Source organism: Oncorhynchus mykiss, chromosome 30, assembly GCF_057628025.1.
Source record: "Oncorhynchus mykiss isolate SJ-2025 chromosome 30, ASM5762802v1, whole genome shotgun sequence".
NCBI lineage: Eukaryota > Metazoa > Chordata > Actinopteri > Salmoniformes > Salmonidae > Oncorhynchus > Oncorhynchus mykiss.
Genome location: NC_143051.1, coordinates 3,719,094 through 3,742,500, shown reverse-complemented (window position 1 = coordinate 3,742,500; position 23,407 = coordinate 3,719,094). Strand labels below are relative to the sequence as shown.

Sequence of the window (23,407 nt, the reverse complement as noted above, 5' to 3'; positions counted from 1 at the left end):
AATAGATGCCATCTGCTTCCTTATGTCGGAAACACAGGCTTCCAGGGTATCGTCTGCATAGCTGTGAAAGGTGACATTGTGTTGCCAAATGACATCACCAAAAGGTAGAATATATAGTGAAAATATATAGTGAAAACATAGTGGTCCTAAAACGGAACCTTGAGGAACACCGAAACATACCATTGATTTGTCAGAGGACAAACCATCCACAGAGAAAAACTGATGTATTTCCAACAGATAAGATCTAAACCAGGCCAGAACTTGTCCGTGTAGACCAATAAAGGTCTCTAATCTCTCCAAAAGAATGTGGTGATCGATGGTGTCAAAATGGGGTCTTAAAAAACCAGACTGGAGTGTTTCCTGTACATTGTTTGTCTTCTGGAAGGCAGTGAGTTGCTGTTCTGCAACAGATTTTTGTCTTGCATTTTTGAGAGGAATAGGAGATTTGATATGGGCCGGTAGTTAAAAAATATAAATATATTTGGGTCAAGGTTTGGCTTTTTTTTTAAGCATATTACTGCCACTTTTAGTTCGCTTGGTATATATCCAGGTGATAGGGAGAAATGTATCATGTTCAACGTTCTGTAGGAGGGCCAAGCACAGGAAGAAGCTCTTTCAGTAGTTTAATTGGAATAGGGTCCAGCTGGCAGTTGGAAGGTTTAGAGGCCATGACTATTTTCGTGATTGTGTCAAGGGGGATGCATTAAATGTTAAGGTCACATGACACGGTTAAACGCTGTGCCTTGTAAGACTGTTAAGTTTTAAAATCTGAACTGTGAAATTCTACGCATCAATTTCTATACCCTGTGTCTTACCAATGTCGTGGAAATTGCAAGATTATGTTATAAATATTGTTTTTATTTTATTTATATTAGACAGAGTATAGTATTTTGTTAATTATTGTATGTGTGTTCTACTGAGGATGAGCGTCTATGAGATAACACTGACAGAGGAGATTTACGATGTCTTTGGGTGATAAAACCTAAAGAGCTTTCCAGAGAACATGAGGCAATGTTTTTTTGCTATACCGTACCAGGAAGAGACGGTTCCAGTTTGGAGTAGGAGGACCAGACAATGGTCTTTACAATGAAGTAGATACCTTTCATACAAATCTTAACCTTGTGACCATTCTATGTATCTGTTGTTCGTCATGTAGGTTGAGAGTGGTGTATCTTGGCTATAAAATATCTTTGTACTTTTGTGTTGTCACTTTTCAATGGTTCATTAGAAATGGTGCATCATTGTAAGTCAAGTGCTATTGCAAAGCTCTTATTATTAAAGATGTAGTTTAAGTATAACTCTGACTGGTGTGTGATGTTTGTTTCTCCTCATTTGGTAAATACAGAAATTAGCCACCACACCAATTTGATGTAGCTGTTGTATACATAGTGGTGTTCATTAACATGGCTTTCCATCTCCTTGATCTGATCTGGTCCATCTCCTTGATCTGTTTCATATATCTTCTACCCAACACTGGTCTGCTACTGAAGCATGCTGAGAGTATTGTTTCTCATTTCCCTCTAAACCAGGGGTGTCAAAGTCAAATGGACGGAGGGCCAAATAAAAAAATCAGCTACAAGACGAGGGCCGGACTGTTCGAATGTTCATTGAAAAATTTTTAAATGACGCATATAGTCTAGTGAACCTAATTGAACCTACTGAAAACCTAACAAATATATTACAATATGATCAGATAAATAAAGCAATATTTTCTTATGGCTCTGTCAGTAATCTTTAATTTTCAACAGACACAAAAGACAAATTTCCTTTATATAAATATCCCCATAACATGAACATTAAATGAAAGAAACCGGTATTCAAGGCACCATCAGTAGACTATATTTTCTATTTTAGCAAAAGTGGGCTAAATTTACTTCAAAGAAAAAACAATAATAGCAATTTTCTATCATCCACTCAACTGAAATATTTTTAAAATATAATTGGATTGAAATACAAAAAAATAAAGTGCAAAAATCTATTAATCAAAAACAACACTTTGTTTAAGGAGAAGTAACATGCAGTGAAAACAAATATTAAATTTTAACTTTTAAACTTGAACTGAGTAAAAACTCTAAATATGTGATTGCACAGTAATGTTCACTTGTTTGAGGTTGAGGGTGATACTTGGTGGTGTCCCATCTTTTCCACAAGTTCATCAATGTTCGGGGTAAGGCTCTGAGCTGAAGAAATCCTCAGAATTGAGTGGAGGTGTTCAGCAGTAAGTCGACTTCTGTGTGATGTTTTGTTCAGGTTCATCAAAGAAAACAGTTGTTCACACAGGTATGTGCTGCCAAACATAGACAACGTTTGAGCAGCCTGGATGCGCAGCTGGGGCATTGTGCCGGGGAGGAAACGGGCGAACTCCGCAGCACCCACTGCCGCATATTTTGCCCTCAGTGCATCATTGCATTGGAGGTCAATCAACTCCATTTGGAGGTTTGGTGGTGAGCTTTCCACGTCAACAGCAAATGGGTTACCGAGCAGTTCCAACCTGCTTTTTTGTGCTTCAAAGTCAGCAAATCGGCGTCGAAAGTCAGCGGCAAGCATACCTATTTTATCAGCCAACTGTGTGCTCGGGAACGCACTGGTAGAGAGCTTCTCTTTCATGGTCTGGCAGCTGGGAAAGTGGCTCAAATTTTATTTCCGCATCTGCGTCTCCCACAGAGTCAGTTTGGTTTTAAATGCCTTCACTGTACTGTACATATCAGAGATGACACGATCCCGACCCTGCAGCTGCAAGTTTATTGCATTCAGATGACTCGTAATGTCACACAGAAAAGCCATTTCACACAGAAACATTTCGTCTCGGAGTTGTGTTGTGTCTTTCCCTTTGCTGTCCAAGAACAGACAAATCTCCTCACGAAGCTCGAAACATCTTTGAAGCACCTTTCCCTGGCTTAGCCATCGCACCTCTGTGTGATAAGGCAAATCACCATGCTCCGTTTCTAACTCCGTCAGAAATGCCTTGAACTGGCGGTGATTCAAACCTTTGGCTCTGATAAAGTTAACTGTGCGCGTGATGATGCTCATTACATGCTCCATTTTCAAGGCTTTACCGCACAACGCTTCCTGGTGTATGATACAATGATAAGCTGTCAGCTCACCTGTCGCGTTTTCCTCTTGCATCTTTTCCCGTATCTTCGCCACCAGTCCGCTCCTGTGTCCACACATCGCAGGTGCTCCGTCGGTTGTCAAACCCACGAGTTTTTCCCAAGGCAGCTCCATCTCATTTACACATCTTGACACCTCTTCATACAAATCATGCCCCGTAGTTGTGCCATGCATAGGACGTAAAGCCAAAAACTCCTCTGTCACGCTTAGGTTGGAGTCCACTCCGCGGATGAAAATTGACAACTGGGCAATGTCAGAAATGTCGGTGCTCTCATCCACAGCCAAGGAATATGCAATAAAATCTTTTCCCTTTTTCACAAGCTGCTCTTTTAGATTGATGGACAACTGGTCTACTCTCTCGGCAATGGTGTTTCTGCTCAGACTCACATTTAAAAAGAGTTGCCTTTTTTCTGGGCAAACTTCGTCACAAACTTTAATCATGCAGTTTTTGATGAAATCCCCCTCCGTAAATGGCCGGGCTGATTTAGCGATCTCTTCTGCCAAAATAAAACTGGCCTTTTGTAGCCTTTGTTCCATGTCCATATTCTTGTTTTTGTCCGTGTGTTTCGTTTCATAATGTCGTCTCAGATTATACTCTTTCAGTACCGCCACACTTTCTCCACACAGAAGACACACAGGTTTTCCAGCTACCTTCGTGAACATATACTCCGACTCCCACCTTGTTTGAAACCCCCGGTTCTCAGTATCCACCTTCCGTTTTGCCATTTTTGATGGGTATCTGAAAGTTAATTTTACTGTGATGCTGACGACTGCTGTGCCAATAAATATTGAAATGAAGCAGCCTACTGCTCGGTGCGTCACCTTTGCATTGTGGGAAATGTAGTATTGGTGCGTGTAAAAGATCTGCGGGCTGCCGGCTTGCTGCGGGCCGGTTCTAATAATAAATCAAGATCATCCCAGGGGCCGTAAAAAACCTTCTTGCGGGCCGGATGTGGCCCGCGGGCCTTGACTCTGACATATGTGCTCTAAACTCTTCACCTTCAGTCTGTTGCTGGCAGCCATCAATTAATCACTTAGTTCGCTTTCCCTCTTACCATTAATTAATCACTTAGTTCACTTTCCCTCTTACCATCAATTAATCACTTAGTTTACTTTCCCTCTTACCATCAATTAATCACTTAGTTCACTTACCCTCTTACCATCAATTAATCACTTAGTTCGCTTACCCTCTTACCATCAATTAATCACTTAGTTTACTTACCCTCTTACCATCAATTAATCACTTAGTTCGCTTACTCTCTTACCATCAATTAATCACTTAGTTTACTTACCCTCTTACCATCAATTAATCACTTAGTTTACTTACCCTCTTACCATCAATTAATCCCTCTTATATCTCATGAGTCAATACATCACTTAGTTAGCTTTCTGAAAGGTAGCCTAGTGGTTAGAGCATTGGGCCAGTAACCAGCAGTTAGCCTAGTGGTTAGAGCGTTGGACTAGTAACCAGCAGGTAGCCTAGTGGTTAGAGGGGGGAGGGAGCTAGTAGTTAGAGCGTTGGGCCAATAACCAGCAGGTAGCCTAGTGGTTAGAGTGTTGGACTAGTAACCAGCAGGTAGCCTAGTGGTTAGAGTATTGGACTAGTAACCAGCAGGTAGCCTAGTGGATAGAGCGTTGGGCATGTACCAGCAGGTAGCCTAGTGGTTAGAGTGTTGGACTAGTAACCAGCAGGTAGTCTAGTGGTTAGAGTGTTGGACTAGTAACCAGCAGGTAGCCTAGTGGTTAGAGCATTGGGCCAGTAACCAGCAGGTAGCCTAGTGGTTAGAGCGTTGGGCCAGTAACCAGCAGGTAGCCTAGTGGTTAGAGCGTTGGGCCAGTAACGTAAAGGTTGCTGGATCAAATCCCAAAGCTGACAAAGTAAAATCCTGCCGTTCTGCCCCTGAAGAAGGCAGTTAAACCCAGTGTTCCCCTGAACAAGGCAGTTAACCCACTGTTCCTAGGCCGTCATTGTAAAATACGAATTTGTTCTTAACTGACTTGCCTAGTTAAATAAAGGTAAAATAAAATTCCCTCGTATCTCAGGAATCGATCAATCCCTTAGTTAGCTTTCCCTTCTCCTGTCTAAGTGTTCTTCTTCTAGTCTAGTCCATGTGTACACACACCACACACACAAACACACACACCACAAACACACAAACACACACACACACACCAGCATCCTACTGTATTGGAGTGATGAAAGGCATCGGTTTTCTTTGTTCAGCCCCAGCTGGTTGACAGATGTCTGGTTAAAGAGAGAAGATTTACTGTTGCTGACTATCAGCTTGTCTAGACTGGGACAGTACATCTGTTAAAACAGTCTCAACCTGGGACTCTAACAGTGAATGGTTAGGTTGTCTAGACTGGGACTCTAACAGTGAATAGTTAGGTTGTCTAGACTGGGTCCTCTTTTCAACCTTTCCTCCATCCCCCCTTCCTCTATGAAACTGCATTTTCCCCTCTTTGTCTGATCTAATATCTCCTGTTCCCCTTCTCCCCCCTAGCCTCCACGACTACCTCATCCTCCTTTTCCTCTCTATACTTCCCCCTCTCCTCACCCTAGCCTCCATGACTACCTCCTCTTCCTCTCTATACTTCCCCCTCTCCTCCCCCCTTGCCTCCATGACTACCTCCTCTTACTCTCTATACTTCCCCCTCTCCTCCCCCCTAGCCTCCATGACTACCTCCTCTTCCTCTCTATACTTCCCCCTCTCCTCCCCCCTTGCCTCCATGACTACCTCCTCTTCCTCTCTAAACTTCCCCCTCTCCTCCCCCCTAGCCTCCATGACTACCTCCTCTTCCTCTCTATACTTCCCCTCTCCTCCCCCCTAGCCTCCATGACTACCTCCTCTTCCTCTCTATACTTCCCCCTAGCCTCCATGACTAACTCCTCTTCCTCCCTCCATAGTCTCCACTTCCTGGTATTCCATACGGAGGAGGTCCACGATGTGTTGCGTATCTGGGACGGTCCCCAGGACGGAGGGGTCCTCCTGAGGGAGCTCAGCGGCTCGACCCTTCCGCCTGACGCCCACAGCACCTTCAACACCGTCAGCCTCCAGTTCACCACCGACTTCTTCACTTCCAAACAGGGCTTCGCTCTGCAGTTCTCTGGTAAGAGGTTGAATGTCATATAGTATGCACGAGAGGAAAAAAAGGTCGAAGGGGAATATGTTTGAGTGTTAACCAACCTTAAAATGAATTGGTCTGGATCATAAACGTGTATATGCACCTGTACTGTAAATAGAGCCCGTGGTACCAGTGGGAGATTTGAATGGAAGCTATATGTTCATGTTGATAATGCACTGTGTGCATACTGTTTATTGGTATGTATGTTGAAGTAGCTATTCTACATACCTAGAAATGACTCTACCTTTCTCATCATTGTGATTAAATAAAATGTAGGTTAAACAACAAAAGAAAAAGGGAATTTCCAGTTCGGATTCAGTTAGAAATGTCGAGCTGGAAAGAGACTCTTTACCAACGGATTCATCTATTCTTTTCCCCTCTGTCTCCAGTGTCCACTGCTACGTCATGTAACGACCCAGGTCTGCCCGCCAACGGGACCCGCAGTGGGGACAGCAAGGAGCCCGGAGACCGTGTCCTGTTCCAGTGTGATCCCGGTTACGTCCTTCAGGGGGCCACCAAGATCACCTGCACAGAGATCAACAGCCGCTTCTTCTGGCAGCCTGACCCCCCCACCTGCACAGGTAAGACCTGTTAACCCAACGCTCCACCTGCACAGGTAAGACCTGTTAACCCAACACCCCACCTGCACTGGTAAGACATGTTAACCCAGCACTCCACCTGCACAGGTAAGACCTGTTAACCCAACACTCCACCTGCACAGGTAAGACCTGTTAACCCAACACCCCACCTGCACAGGTAAGACCTGTTAACCCAACACTCCACCTGCACAGGTAAGACATGTTAACCCAACACCCCACCTGCACAGGTAAGACATGTTAACCCAACACTCCACCTGCACAGGTAAGACCTGTTAACCCAACACTCCACCTGCACAGGTAAGACCTGTTAACCCAACACTCCACCTGCACAGGTAAGACCTGTTAACCCAACACTCCACCTGCACAGGTAAGACCTGTTAACTCAACACTCCACCTGCACAGGTAAGACCTTTTAACCCAACACTCCACCTGCACAGGTAAGACCTGTTAACCCAACACTCCACCTGCACAGGTAAGACCTGTTAACCCAACACTCCACCTGCACAGGTAAGACCTGTTAACTCAACACTCCACCTGCACAGGTAACACATGTTAACCCAACACCCCACCTGCACAGGTAACACATGTTAACCAACACCCCACCTGCACAGATAAAACCCAGTCTGTACCAACGTTACCAACCTACAACCCAGTCTGTACCAATTATACCAACCTACAACCCAGTCTGTACCAATTATACCAACCTACAACCCAGTCTGTACCAATTATACCAACCTACAACCCAGTCTGTACCAACGTTACCAACCTACAACCCAGTCTGTACCAATTATACCAACCTACAACCCAGTCTGTACCAATTATACCAACCTACAACCCAGTCTGTACCAATTATACCAACCTACAACCCAGTCTGTACCAATTATACCAACCTACAACCCAGTCTGTACCAATTATACCAAACTACAACCCAGTCTGTACCAATTATACCTACCCACAACCCAGTCTGTACCAATTATACCTACCCACAACCCAGTCTGTACCAATTATACCTACCTACAACCCAGTCTGTACCAATTATACCTACCTACAACCCAGTCTGTACCAATTATACCAACCTACAACCCAGTCTGTACCAATTATACCAACCTACAACCCAGTCTGTACCAATTATACCAACCTACAACCAGTCTGTACCAATTATACCAACCTACAACCCAGTCTGTACCAATTATACTTAGCTACAAGTAATTTTCACACAGCCACCCAATGTCTGTCTGTCTGTCTGTCTGTCTTTTCACAGAGAGACAGAGGGAGAGAGAGACACAGACAGAGAGAGAGAGAGAGAGAGAGAGAGAGAGAGAGAGAGAGAGAGAGAGAGAGAGAGAGAGAGAGAGAGAGAGAGAGAGAGAGAGAGAGAGAGAGAGAGAGAGAGAGAGAGAGAGAGAGAGAGAGAGAGAGAGAGAGAGAGAGAGAGAGAGAGAGAGAGAAGAGAGAGAGAGAGAGAGAGAGAGAGAGAGAGAGAGAGAGAGAGAGAGAGAGAGAGAGAGAGGAGAGAGAGAGAGAGAGAGAGAGAGAGAGAGAGAGAGAGAGAGAGGAGAGACGCTAGTTAACAACAGAAATTAAGACATTGTAATTAGCTTCATTGTTTAATCAGGGCAAGGCGTAATTAGTTTGAACATTCCTTTGAAATCACAAACGGAGGGAGATCGGTCATGAGTCGTGTGTGTTCCTGGCTCCAAAGGTTCACAGGTGAAAACCTAACAGGGTTTAATGTCGACAGGCATTAGTGGAGTCTCAATACTGTTGAACCTCTTAAATGGGCCTTTATTGACTCAGCCAAATACATGATATAGGTTCTGACTATGCTGACTTGGTCAAATACAGTCAGGGCCATTTCAGTTTCAGAGTTCATTAGTTACCACAATGCAGCTTACACAAAGGGGTCTGTTTGGCTCGATTGCAAACCACATACCCACAGAAGCTGGAGCTAGCTATGCTGGCACATGAAGGCAATGATTTGGCAGTGGTGGAAAAAGTACCCAATTAGCAAACCTGAGTAAAGATGCCTTTACAAACCTGAGTAAAGAAGGGATGTTCTGTTGTTATCTGTATATTCATCTACATCTCCTGTTTCCTCTCCTCTCTCCCTGTATCGTAATGTTTCCTCTCCTCTCTCCCTGTATCATCATGTTTCCTCTCCTCTCTCTCTCTGTATCGTATTGTTTCCTCTCCTCTCTCTCTCTGTATCATCATGTTTCCTCTCCTCTCCCTGTATCATCATGTTTCCTCTCCTCTCTCTCTCTGTATCATCATGTTTCCTCTCCTCTCTCTCTGTATCATCATGTTTCCTCTCCTCTCTCTCTGTATCATCATGTTTCCTCTCCTCTCTCTCTCTCTGTATCATCATGTTTCCTCTCCTCTCTCTGTATCATCATGTTTCCTCTCCTCTCTCTCTGTATCATCATGTTTCCTCTCCTCTCTCTCTGTATCATCATGTTTCCTTTCCTCTCTCTCTGTATCATCATGTTTCCTCTCCTCTCTCTGTATCATCATGTTTCCTCTCCTCTCTCTCTCTGTATCATCATGTTTCCTCTCCTCTCTCTCTGTATCATCATGTTTCCTCTCCTCTCTCTGTATCATCATGTTTCCTCTCCTCTCTCTCTGTATCATCATGTTTCCTCTCCTCTCTCTCTGTATCATCATGTTTCCTCTCCTCTCTCTCTGTATCATCATGTTTCCTCTCCTCTCTCTGTATCATCATGTTTCCTCTCCTCTCTCTCTCTGTATCATCATGTTTCCTCTCCTCTCTCTCTCTGTATCATCATGTTTCCTCTCCTCTCTCTCTCTGTATCATCATGTTTCCTCTCCTCTCTCTCTCTGTATCATCATGTTTCCTCTCCTCTCTCTCTCTGTATCATCATGTTTCCTTTCCCCTCTCTCTCTGTATCATCATGTTTCCTCTCCTCTCCCTGTATCATCATGTTTCCTCTCCTCTCTCTCGCTGTATCATCATGTTTCCTCTCCACTCTCTCTGTATCATCATGTGTCCTCTCCTCTCTCCCTGTATCATCATGTTTCCTCTCCTCTCTCTCTCTGTATCATCACGTTTCCTCTCCTCTCTCTCTCTCCCTGTATCATCATGTTTCCTCTCCTCTCTCTCTCTCCCTGTATCATCATGTTTCCTCTCCTCTCTCTCCCTGTATCATCATGTTTCCTCTCTTCTCTCTCCCTGTATCACAGCTCTGTGTGGGGGGAACCTGACGGGCCCCACTGGGCTGATCCTGTCCCCAGAGTACCCCGAGCCGTACCCCCACGGGCGAGAGTGCGACTGGACCGTCTCTGTCACCCCTGACTACGTCATCGCACTCAATTTCAACCAGTGAGCATGACACTAATTACATCTAATTACATCCTGACATCCAATCAAAATGTCCCCTTTGTCGAACATTGATGCCATTGGGAGACATCAAACTGATTCCATTGGGAGACATCAAGTCCAAGTTTGGATTCTCCCTCATAGAGAACATGCATGGACAGTGTCAATGTCAACTAATATCAACATGTCTCGGTCTGTTCATATGGTCTAGAATAATCCTTACCCACGTTATTCCCCGGTCTGTTCATATGGTCTAGAATAATCCTTACCCACGTTATTCCCCGGTCTGTTCATATGGTCTAGAATAATCCTTACCCACGTTATTCCCCGGTCTGTTCATATGGTCTAGAATAATCCTTACCCACGTTATTCCCCGGTCTGTTCATATGGTCTAGAACAATCCTTACCCATGTTATTCGCTGGTCTGTTCATATGGTCTAGAATAATCCATACCCAATTCCTGACAGAATTATATTTTCTAATGTAACCAATTCTCTCCGTCTCTGTGTCGTTCAGGTTCAGTCTGGAGCCCAGCTATGACTTCCTCCACATCTATGACGGTCCTGACTCCCTCCACCCTCTGTTGGGGAGTTTCTACGGTACTGACGTCCCCGACCGCATCGAGAGCAGTTCCAACACACTCTTCCTCGCCTTCCGCAGCGACGCATCGCTCAGCAGCAACGGCTTCATCCTGCAGTACACAGGTAGGTCGCCCTCCCCCTAGTGGTGGGAGGAGTAAAGTTGCCCTCCCCCTTGTGGTGGGAGGAGTAAAATCTCCCTCCCCTAGTGGTGGGAGGAGTAAAGTCGCCCTCCCCCTAGTGGTGGGAGGAGTAAAGTCACCCTCTCCCTAGTGGTGGGAGGAGTAAAGTTGCCCTCCCCTTTGTGGTGGGAGCAGTAAAGTTGCCCTCCACCTAGTGGTGGGAGGAGTAAAGTCGCCCTCCCCCTAGTGGTGGGAGGAGTAAAGTCGACCTCCCCCTAGTGGTGGGAGGAGTAAAGTCATTATCTGTTTTTGTTATTTTGTATTAGTGATACATTTGGGGGATGATTTAGTTTCTGTTTGTTACTTTACTAATTTGGGTTTGTCTGTCCTTAAAAGCATTTTATAATCAGTTTGTGTATTAGCTAGAAAGAAATGCATTGTGGTTTTTGGATCTACTCTTGTTGCGCACCATTCATTTTAGTCTCTCTGACTGCTAGTTTGTGCCTGGCTTTGCATGTGTTATAAAAACCCGTGATTCTTTTATTTTCAAACTCCTCTTCAAGCACATTGCTGAAAAGGATTCACCCCTGTGTACTTACCGACATCGTTCCTTTCAACTTCCAACTGTTTCCAGTACAAAGTGCGTTGGATTAGCTGTGTCAAAACGTCTTCAGAGAAGAAACGCTGCTTTAATGCTCTTGGTCTTGATCATCCACTCAATGGACCGTGCTCTGTCTGCGCTTAATTATCGACCCCTAGCTTTCCTCGCAGCGAATCAGAGAATAATTATGAACACTATATATATATATATATATATATATATATATATGTATAAAAATGAGAGAGAGAGAGGAGACACAGAGAGAGATAGACACAGAGAGAGAGAGAAAGACAGAGAGAGAGAGAGAGAGACAGAGAGAGAGAGACAGAGAGAGAGAGAGAGACCGAGAGAGAGAGACACGGAGAGAGAGAGAGAGACAGAGAGAGAGAGAGGACAGAGAGAGAGAGTGACACAGAGAGAGACAGAGAGAGACAGAGAGAGAGAGAGAGAGAGAGAGAGAGAGAGAGACAGTGAGAGAGACAGAGAGAGAGAGAGAGAGAGAGAGAGAGAGAGAGAGAGAACAGAGAGAGAGAGAGAGAGAGAGAGAGAGAGAGAGACAGTGAGAGAGACAGAGAGAGAGAGAGAGAGAGAGAGAGAGAGAGAGAGAGAGAGAGAGAGAGAGAGAGAGAGAGAGAGAGAGAGAGAGAGAGAGAGAGAGAGAGAGAGAGAGAGAGAGAGAGAGAGAGAGAGAGAGAGAGAAGAGAGAGAGAGAGAGAGAGAGAGAGAGAGAGAGAGAGAGAGAGAGAGAGAGAGAGAGAGAGAGAGAGAGAGAGAGAGAGAGAGAGAGAGAGAGAGAGAGAGAGAGAGAGAGAGAGAGAGAGAGAGGAGAGAGAGAGAGAGAGAGAGAGGAGAGAGAGAGAGAGAGAGAGAGAGAGAGAGAGAGAGAGAGAGAGAGAGAGAGAGAGAGAGAGAGGAGAGAGAGAGAGAGAGAGAGAGAGAGAGAGAGAGAGAGAGAGAGAGAGAGAGAGAGAGAGAGAGAGAGAGAGAGACAGAGACAGAGACAGAGATCTCTGTTTGATCATTGCCTCTCTGTCGTCGGTGCCACACTAAAGGCTTCTCATACACTTTAGCACACGTCCGTTTGATATCACACCCACTCCTGTGTCTCGCTGTGTTGACCGACCACGCTTTGTGGTTTGTTTGGGGCACGACCGTACAGTACACACTGTTTATACAGGATCACAGACGATCATAGCCATTCAAGATCACAGGCTCCCCTGTGTGTTTGTGTGTAGCAGTTGGTTGACAGGTCTGGTAATTGATTTGTGTGTTGTGTGTGTGTGTGTGTAACAGTTGGTTGACAGGTCTGGTAACTGGTTTGTGTGTTGTGTTTGTGGTTGTTTCTCAGAGAGCTGGGATCCTGTTGTGGTGAATATCTGTTATCAGGAATAGAGGATTAAACATAATTGGAAATTTAAGGGGCAACATACTTTGGGGCTTTCATTTAAAGACCTAGGCTTATAGTCTAGAGATCTCTGCATCAATGAGGCCTATTGTGTTAGAGTAGTTTGGGGTAGTCAGAGTCTAAAAGACAGGGAGTAGCTTGTAAACTCTGTTTGGGGTGAACAGAGTCCGTTTTGAATGTATTACTGAATCTCACTAAACACGTTGTGGTTGAATGAGGAACGCCATTTTGAGTTATGTGGGTACTTTAGATTTTGGAATGGCACATCGTAAAAGTCAGTGAGGTTAAGAAAAGAGAGGAGAGGATAGGAGAGGATGGGATGGGATAGGAGAGGAAAGTAGAGGAGAGGAGATGATAGCAGAGGATGGGATATAAGAGGTAACTAGAGGAGAGGAGATGATAGGAGAGGAGGGGATAGAAGAGGTAACTAGAGGAGAGGAGATGATAGGAGAGGAGGGGATAGAAGAGGAAACTAGAGGAGAGGAGGGGATAGAAGAGGTAACTAGAGGAGAGGAGATGATAGGAGAGGAGGGGATAGGAGAGGAAACTAGAGGAGAGGATATGAGAGGAAACTAGAGGAGAGAAGATGATAGGAGAGGAGGGGATAGGAGTGGAAACTAGAGGAGAGGAGATGATAGGAGAGGAGAGGAAACTAGAGGAGAGGAGATGATAGGAGAGGAGAGGAAACTAGAGGAGAGGAGATGATAGGAGAGGAGAGGAAACTAGAGGAGAGGAGATGATAGGAGAGGAGGGGATAGGAGAGGATATTAAAGGAGAGGAGATGATAGGAGAGGAGGGGATAGGAGAGGAAACTAGAGGAGAGGAGATGATAGGAGAGGAGAGGATATGAGAGGAAATTAGAGGAGAGGAGATGATAGGAGAGGAAAGGAAACTAGAGGAGAGGAGATGATAGAAGAGGAGGGGATAGGAGAGGACACTAAAGGAGAGGAGATGATAGGAGAGGATGGGATAGGAGAGGAAACTAGAGGAGAGAAGATGATAGGAGAGGAAGGGATAGGAGAGGAAAATAGAGGAGAGGAGATGATAGGAGAGGAGATGATAGGAGAGGATGGGATAGGAGAGGCAACTAGAGGAGAGGAGAGGATACTAGAGGAGAGGAGATGATAGGAGAGGATGGGATAGGAGAGGGAACTAGAGGAGAGGAGATGATAGGAGAGGAAGGGATAGGAGAGGAAAATAGAGGAGAGGAGATGATAGAAGAATGAGATGATAGGAGAGGATGGGATAGGAGAGGCAACTAGAGGAGAGGAGAGGAGAGGAAACTAGAGGAGAGGAGATGATAGGAGAGGATGGGATAGGAGAATAAACTAGAGGGGAGGAGATGATAGGAGAGGATGGGATAGGAGAGGAAACTAGAGGAGATGATAGGATAGGAGTGGATAGGAGAGGATATGAGAGCATGGGATATGAGAGGAAACTAGAGGAGAGGAGATGATAGGAGAGGAGGGGATAGGAGAGGAAACTAGAGGAGAGGATGGGATAGGAGAGGAAACTAGAGGATAGTAGATGATAGGAGAGGAAACTAGAGGAGAGGAGATGGTAGGAGAGGATGTGATAGGAGAGGAAACTAGAGGAGAGGAGATGATAGGAGAGCAGGGGATAGGAGAGGAAACTAGAGGAGAGGAGATGATAGGAGAGGATGGGATAGGAGAGGAAACTAGAGGAGAGGAGATGATAGGAGAGGATGGGATAGGAGAAGAAACTAAAGGAGAGGAGATGATAGGAGAGGATGGGATAGGAGAGGAAACTAGAGGAGAGGAGATGATAGGAGAGGATGGGATAGGAGAGGAAACTAGAGGAGAGGAGATGATAGGAGAGCAGGGGATAGGAGAGGAAACTAGAGGAGAGGAGATGATAGCATAGGTGAGGATATGAGAGGAAACTAGAGGAGAGGAGGGGATAGGAGAGGAAACTAGAGGAGAGGAGAGGATGGGATTGGAGAGCATATGACATGTTGCTAACGGGACATCTGGTTTCTGTTGGTGATGTTATTCTGACCTGTTGGCAGTTCACAACAGTAACTAGACGGCCCATTAGCAACAGGTCTCAACCACATTACCAACAGTAACTAGACGGCCCATTAGCAACAGGTCTCAACCACATTACCAACAGTAACTAGACGGCCCGGTAGCAACAGGTCTCAACAACATTACCAACAGTAACCAGATGGCCCGTTAGCAACAGGTCTCAACAACATTACCAACAGTAACTAGACTGCCCGTTAGCAACAGGTCTCAACCACATTACCAACAGTAACTAGACGGCCCGGTAGCAACAGGTCTCAAAAACATTACCAACAGTAACCAGATGGCCCGTTAGCAACAGGTCTCAACCACATTACCAACAGTAACTAGACGGCCCGGTAGCAACAGGTCTCAAAAACATTACCAACAGTAACCAGATGGCCCGTTAGCAACAGGTCTCAACAACTTAGTCTTTGAACTGACCTTACTTGCGTTTACTGTTAAAGAGTGCAGGTTCAAATCTGACCGGTCATTCTGTGGTCATTATTTGTAGAAATTGAACATGGCATTTTACTTGTGCTTTCTCAAGGTGAGGCCGTTAGATCTATATTCAACTAGGACATTAATCTCATGTTTATTTAAGTCTGATGTTTGACGTTGAAGATTAATGGAGCGGCTTGTTCCTCTGGTATATTCATAATCTATGCTTTTAGATCTGTGGTCCAGGGCTATCTATCTCTATATATATATATATATATATATATATATATATATATATGTATACACATACACACACACACACACACACACCTCACTCACTCACTCACTCGGTTCTGGTTCAGGGCTGAGACAGTTGTGAATAGTCAGCAGAGCTTTGGACAGAGCGATGTCACTCTCAATAAGGTCCTTGCCCTGACTGTCTGTCTGTCTGTCTGTCTATTTGTCTTACTCCTTACCTTTACCAGTTAGAGATGGGAGGGGAGGTAGGGGGAGAGAGGGAGGGAGAGGTGGAGATGAGAGGGGAGAGAGGGGGGAGAGATGGAGAGGGGAGTTAGGGGGAGAGATGGAGAGGGGAGTTAGTGGGAGAGATGCACAGAGAGGTGGAGATGGTAAGGAGGGAGAGGGGGAGATTATAGAGGAAGAGGTGGAGATGATAAGGTGAGAGAGGGAGGTAGAGGTGGAGATGGTAGGGGAGAGAGGGAGGGAAGATGGAGATAATAGAGGGAGAGAGGGAAGGAGAGGTGGAGATGCTAAGGTGAGAGAGAGAGGGAGAGGTGGAGATGGTAAGGAGGGAGAGATGTAGATTATAGAGGAAGAGGGGGAGGGAGAGGTGGAGATGGTAGGGGGAGAGAGGGAAGGAGAGGTGGCGATGGTAGGGGGAGAGAGGGAAGGAGAGGTGGAGATGGTAGGGGGAGAGAGGGAAGGAGAAGTGGCGATGGTAAGGGGAGAGAGGGAAGGAGAGGTGGAGATGGTAGGGGGAGAGAGGGAAGGAGAGGTGGAGATGGTAGGGGGAGAGAGGGAAGGAGAGGTGGCGATGGTAGGGGGAGAGAGGGAAGGAGAGGTGGCGATGGTAGGGGGAGAGAGGGAGAGGTGGAGATGGTAAGGTGAGAGAGGGAAGGAGAGGTGGAGATGGTAGGGGGAGAGAGGGAAGGAGAGGTGGAGATGGTAGGGGGAGAGAGGGAGGGAGAGGTGGAGATGGTAGGGGGAGAGAGGGAAGGAGAGGTGGAGATGGTAGGGGGAGAGAGGGAAGGAGAGGTGGAGATGGTAGGGGGAGAGAGGGAAGGAGAGGTGGAGATGGTAGGGGGAGAGAGGGAAGGAGAGGTGGAGATGGTAGGGGGAGAGAGGGAAGGAGAGGTGGAGATGGTAGGGGGAGAGAGGGAAGGAGAGGTGGAGATGGTAGGGGGAGAGAGGGAGGGAGAGGTGGAGATGGTAGGGGGAGAGAGGGAAGGAGAGGTGGAGATGGTAGGGGGAGAGAGGGAAGGAGAGGTGGAGATGGTAGGGGGAGAGAGGGAAGGAGAGGTGGAGATGGTAGGGGGAGAGAGGGAAGGAGAGGTGGAGATGGTAGGGGGAGAGAGGGAAGGAGAGGTGGAGATGGTAGGGGGAGAGAGGGAAGGAGAGGTGGAGATGGTAGGGGGAGAGAGGGAAGGAGAGGTGGAGATGGTAGGGGGAGAGAGGGAAGGAGAGGTGGAGATGGTAGGGGGAGAGAGGGAAGCAGAGGTGGCGATGATAGGTGGAGAGAGGGAAGGAGAGGTGGCGATGGTAGGTGGAGAGAGGGAAGGAGAGGTGGCGATGGTAGGGGGAGAGAGGGAAGGAGAGGTGGAGATGGTAGGGGGAGAGAGGGAAGGAGAGGTGGCGATGGTAGGGGGAGAGAGGGAGGGAAGGTGGAGATGGTTAGGTGAGAGAGGGAGGGAAGGTGGATATGGTAGGGGGTGAGAGGGAAGGAGAGGTGGCGATGGTAGGGGGAGAGAGGGAGGGAAGGTGGAGATGGTAGGGGGAGAGAGGGAGGGAGAGGTGGAGATGGTAGGGGGAGAGAGGGAAGGAGAGTTGGCGATGGTAGGGGGAGAGAGGGAGGGATGGGGGGAGATTATAGAGGAAGAGAGGGAGGGAAGGTGGAGATGGTAAGGTGAGAGAGAGGGAGATTATAGAGGAAGAGAGGGAGGGAGAGGTGGAGATGAGAGGGGAGAAAGGAGGGAGATGGTAAGGTGAGAGAGGGAGGGGGAGGGGGAGATGGTATAGGGAGGGAGAGGGGGAGGGAAGGTGGAGATGGTAGGGGGAGAGAGGGAGGGAGAGGTGGCGATGGTAGGGGAGAGAGGGAGGGAGAGGTGGCGATGGTAGGGGAGAGAGGAGGGAGATGGTAAGGTGAGAGAGAGAGGGAGAGGTGGAGATGGTAGGGGGATAGAGGGAGGGAAGGTGGAGATGGTAGGGGGAGAGAGGAGGGAGATGGTAAGGTGAGAGAGGGAGGGAGAGGTGGAGATGGTAGGGGGATAGAGGGAGGGAGAGGTGGAGATGAGAGGGGAGAGAGGAGGGAGAGGGGGAGATGGTAGGGGGAGAGAGGGAGGGAGAGGTGGCGATGGTAAGGTGAGAGAGGGAGGGAGAGGAAAAGATGGTATGGGTAGAGAGGGAGGGGATTGGAGGGATTCAGTTTTTTTGCCCCCCTTGTCCTACCTCTTTCAGGCAAAGATGAGAGGGTACTGGCATGTGAGAGAGAGAGAGATTTGTTGGCTAGTTGATACTTAACTCTACATATTTCCTGTCTGGTTTGTTGGCTAGTTGATATTTAACCCTACGTATTTCCTGTCTGATTTGTTGGCTAGTTGATATTTAACCCTACATATTTCCTGTCTGGTTTGTTGGCTAGTTGATATTTAACTCTACATAATGTATTTCCTGTCTGATTTGTTGCCTAGTTGATATTTAACTCTACATATTGTATTTCCTGTCTGATTTGTTGGCTAGATGATATTTAACTCTACATATTGTATTTCCTGTCTGATTTGTTGGCTAGTTGATATTTAACTCTACATATTGTATTTCCTGTCTGATTTGTTGCCTAGTTGATATTTAACTCTACATATTGTATTTCCTGTCTGATTTGTTGGCTAGTTGATATTTAACTCTACATATTGTATTTCCTGTCTGATTTGTTGCCTAGTTGATATTTAACTCTACATATTGTATTTCCTGTCTGATTTGTTGGCTAGTTGATATTTAACTCTACATATTGTATTTCCTGTCTGATTTGTTGGCTAGTTGATATTTAACTCTATATATTGTATTTCCTGTCTGATTTGTTGGCTAGATGATATTTAACTCTACATATTGTATTTCCTGTCTGATTTGTTGGCTAGTTGATATTTAACTCTATATTGTATTTCCTGTCTGATTTTTTGGCTAGTTGCTTGTGTGATTCTGTCTTTTGTACTTGTCTTTTCTGTTATTTTCTTAGTATTTTGGGAGGGGTTCAGCCTGATTCAGAAGTTTGACTAAAGTAACCCTGTCTTTCTCAGTCCACAGAGGGTCCTACTTTGAGCTGGTGTTTCTTGTCTTAATCGGTCCAGCTTGACTAACTAACTCTCCCACTCTTTCTCTCAATGCAGATATCCCTTGAAATCTAATTGTATATGCTTACCTAGTCTTATTAACAAATACTCTCTCTCTCTCTCTCTCTCTCTCTCTCTCTCTCTCTCTCTCAGAGAACCCTAGAGAGTCATGCTTTGATCCTGGGGTGGTGAGGAACGGTACCAGGATTGGAGCTGACCTTAAGCTGGGCTCAACCACCACCTACTACTGTGATAGTGGATATACTCTGGAAGGAGAACCCACTCTGACCTGCGTCATGGGGTCAGACAGCAAGCCCTCCTGGAACAAACAAAAACCAATCTGCATAGGTAACGTACCGAGTAGATGAATACAAAACAAAATAGAGAAATCAATGAATAGGCCTAACTGAGTTAGAAAACATTGTCAAGGTAACATTCAAACATCCTTTTGTAAACAATTGTTTTTAATGAGTCACTTTATAAGTAAAAAATATTTTAAAAATTGATAATAACGAGCCCCCCCCCGACGAGCCCCCCCCCAAGCCAGTACAGCCCCGTCGAGCCACTACAGCCCAGTCGAGCCCCTCCAAGCCACTACAGCCCCGTCGAGCCACTACAGCCCCGTCGAGCCCCTCCAAGCCACTACAGCCCTTTCGAGTCCCCCCAAGACACTACAGCCCAGTCGAGCCCCCCCCCAAGCCACTATAGCCCCGTTGAGCCCCTCCAAGCCACTACAGCCCCGTCGAGCCCACCCCAAGCCACTACAGCCCCGTCGAGCCCCTCCAAGCCACTACAGCGCCGTCGAGCCCCCCCCAAGCCACTACAGCCCCGTCGAGCCCCCCCCAAGCCACTACAGCCCAGTCGAGCCCCTCCAAGCCACTACAGCCCCGTCGAGCCCCCCCACCCCAAGCCACTACAGCCCTGTTGAGCCCCTCCAAGCCACTACAGCCCCGTCGAGCCACTACAGCCCCGTCGAGCCCCTCCAAGCCACTACAGCCCCGTCGAGCCCATCCCAAGCCACTACAGCCCCGTCGAGCCCACCCCAAGCCACTACAGCCCCGTCGAGCCCACCCCAAGCCACTACAGCCCCGTCGAGCCCCTCCAAGCCACTACAGCCCGGTCGAGCCCCTCCAAGCCACTACAGCCCCGTCGAGCCCACCCCAAGCCACTACAGCCCCGTCGAGCCCCTCCAAGCCACTACAGCCCCGTCGAGCCCCTCCAAGCCACTACAGGTGCAGGGTTGATTAATCGGTTGGTAGCTGGCTAGTGACAGTGACTGGCCAGTTAGTGATGGCTATTTAACAGTCTGATGGCCTTGAGATAGAAGCTGTTTTCCCAGAATCTCGGTCCCAGCTTTGATGGACATGTACTGACCTTGTGGATGATAACGAGGTGAGCAGGCCGTGGCTTGGGTGATTGATGTCCTTGATGATCTTTTTGACCTTCTTGTGACATCGGGTGCTGTAGGTGCTCCTCTCTGCTGTCTCATGAAGTCCACCATCAGCTCCTTTTGTCTTGTTGACGTTGAGAGAGAAGTTAGGTTATTTTCCTGGCTGCACTCCTCCAGGACCCTCACCCTCCTCCCAGTAGGCCGTCTCGTCATCAGTGGTGGAAAAAGTACTCAAATCAAATTGTATTAATCACCTTACAGTGAAATGCTGACTTACGAGCCCCTGACCAACAGTGCAGTTTAAAAAAATACAGATAAGAATAAGAAATAAAAGTAACAACGAAACAAATTAAAGAGCAGCAGTAAACCAAAATAGTGAGACTATATACAGGGTGTTACGGTACAGAGTCAATATGGAGGCTATATACAGGGTATTACGGTACAGAGTCAATATGGAGGCTATATACAGAGTATTACGGTACAGAGTCAATGTGGAGGCTATATACAGGGTATTACGGTACAGAGTCAATGTGGAGGATATATACAGGGGGTACCGGTACAGAGTCAATGTGGAGGCTATATACAGGGGGTACCGGTACAGAGTCAATGTGGAGGCTATATACAGGGGGTACCGGTACAGAGTCAATGTGGAGGCTATATACAGGGGGTACCGGTACAGAGTCAATGTGGAGACTATATACAGGGGGTACTGGTACAGAGTCAATGTGGAGGCTAGATACAGGGTGTACTGGTACAGAGTCAATGTGGAGGCTATATACAGGGGGTACCAGTACAGAGTCAATGTGGAGACTATATACAGGAGGGGCACCGGTACAGAGTCAATGTGGAGGCTATAGACAGGGTGTACCGGTACAGATTCAATGTGGAGGCTATATACAGGGGGGTACCGGAACAGAGTCAATGTGGAGGCTATATACAGGGGAGTACCGGAACAGAGTCAATGTGGAGGCTATATACAGGGGGGTAGAGGTACAGGGTCACCGTTTAGTTGAGGTAATATGTACATGCAGTTAGAGTTATTAAAGTGACTATGCATAGATGATAACAACAGAGAGTAGTAGTGGTTTAAAAGGGGGGCAATGCCAATAGTCTGTTTAGCCATTTGATTAGCTGTTCAGGAGTCCTTTGGATTGGGGGTAGGAGCTTTTTAGAAGCCTCTTGGACCTAGACATGGCGCTCCAGTACCGCTTGTCATGCGGAAGCATGCGGAAGCAAAGAGAACAGTCTATGACTAGGGTGGCTGGAGTCTTTGACAATTTTTTTAGGCTTCCTTTAACACTGGTAAAGAGGTCCTGGATGGCAGGAAGCTTGGCCCCAGTGATGTACTGGGCCTTTCGCACTACCGTCTGTAAGTGCCTTGTGGTTGGAGGCCGAGCAGCTGCCATACTTGGCAGTGATGCAACCAGATGCAACCATGCTCTCGATGGCGCAGCTGTAGAACCTTTTGAGGACTCATGCCAAATCTTTTCAGTCTCCTGAGGGGGAAAAGGTGTTGTCGTGCCCTCTTCACGACTGTCTTGGTGTGCTTGGACCATGTTAGTTTGTTGGTGATGTGGACACCAAGGAACTTGAAGCTCTTAACCTGCACCACTGCAGCCCTGTCGATGAGAATGGGGGCGTGCTCTGTTCTCTTTTTCCTGTAGTCCAAAATCATCTCCTTTGTCTTGATCACGTTGAGGGAGAGGTTGTTGTCCTGGCACCACACGGACAGGTCTCTGACCTCTCCCCTATAGGCTGTCACGTCGTTGTAGGTGGTTAGGGTTGCGCACTCCTGTTGTGTCATCGGCAACCTTATTAATGGTGTTGGAGTTGTGCCTGACCGTGCAGTCATGAGTGAACAGGGAGTTCAGTAGGGGACTGAGTACGCACCCCTGTGGGGCCCCGTTGTTGAGGATCAGCGTGTGGATGTGTCGTTACCCTTACCACCTGGGGCGGCCCATCATTATTATTGATGAGCTTTGAGGGCACTATGGTGTTGAACGCTGAGCTGTAGTCAATGAATAGCATTCTCACATAGGTGTTCCTTTTGTCCAGGTGGGAAACTGCAATGTGGAGTGCAATAGAGATTGTATCATCTGTGGATCTGTTGGGGCGGTATGTAAATTGGAGTGGGTCTAGGGTTTCTGGGATGATGATGTTGATGTGAGCCTTGACTAGCCTATGAAAGCACTTCATGGCTACAGACGTGAGTGCTACGGGTCAGTAATCATTTAGGCAGGTTACCTTAGTGTTCTTGGGCACAGGCATTATGGTGGTCTGCTTAAACCTGTTAAGGATATGGCAGACATACCTTTGGAGAGATTGGGTACCCCTAGTAAACTGGAAAAAAAATCTGTCAAAAATTGCTAATATATGCAAATAAAAATTATTATTGGATAGAAAACACTCTAAAGATTCTAAAACCGTTGGAATTATGTCTGTAAGTATAGCAGAACTCACAGGGCAGGCATTCTTCCAAACTAGTTTTTGTGGCCATGAAAGTTGGAGCAACTTTGACGTCATGGCCCCCACCCTTCCCAACCAGCTATGATTCTGGGGACACTTTCTATCTCTTCCGCTAGATGTCCTCTTTCATTAGAGCTTCAAACCGTTCAAATCGCGCGAGAATTGACCCTATGGGAGTGAAATTAGTGCGTGCCACGAGAGAATAGGCTGTGCGTATGGGCGCGAATTGGTCACAGCCATTCCTTTGTTTCCAGCACTCAAGAGAAGGGCAGACGATGGCCGATTGAATTGAAGTTTGTTTTGCACGTCTAAAACATCATAAAGCTTGCTTCTGCACTTAGTTTGACCTGTTTAGTCGACATATAATGTGTAATTTTGAAGTTTTGATGCGCAACTTATCCGGACCAGAGGACGTTTTGGGTGCATTTCAGCTGATGTTATTAGCAGTAGCTAATACAAAGACGCAAGACTTGAAACCAAACGATGTATTGGGTAAGTATGAAGCCTTCCAGAACATTCTGAACGAAGACCATCGAAGGTAAGGGAATATTTATGCTTAAATCTGTGTTTCTGTTGACTCCAACATTACGTGGAAATGTAGCTTGGAACTGAGCGCTGTCTCAGCATATGGAATAGTGTGCGATTTC

At 46.7% G+C, this 23,407-nt stretch overlaps 1 protein-coding gene across 1 annotated transcript in view; it reads left to right on the top strand.

The window, feature by feature from the left end:
• The window catches only part of csmd2 (CUB and Sushi multiple domains 2), a gene marked incomplete at its 5' end in the record, with an annotated part of 597,374 nt that overhangs the window by 268,986 nt on the left and 304,981 nt on the right, over positions 1 to 23,407 (top strand). The window contains 5 exons of the mRNA XM_090227432.1: positions 6,020 to 6,222; positions 6,627 to 6,818; positions 10,038 to 10,176; positions 10,690 to 10,877; positions 19,058 to 19,252. Coding sequence (XP_090083558.1) covers positions 6,020 to 6,222; positions 6,627 to 6,818; positions 10,038 to 10,176; positions 10,690 to 10,877; positions 19,058 to 19,252 — 917 coding nt within the window. The remainder of the gene's footprint in view (positions 1 to 6,019; positions 6,223 to 6,626; positions 6,819 to 10,037; positions 10,177 to 10,689; positions 10,878 to 19,057; positions 19,253 to 23,407) is intronic.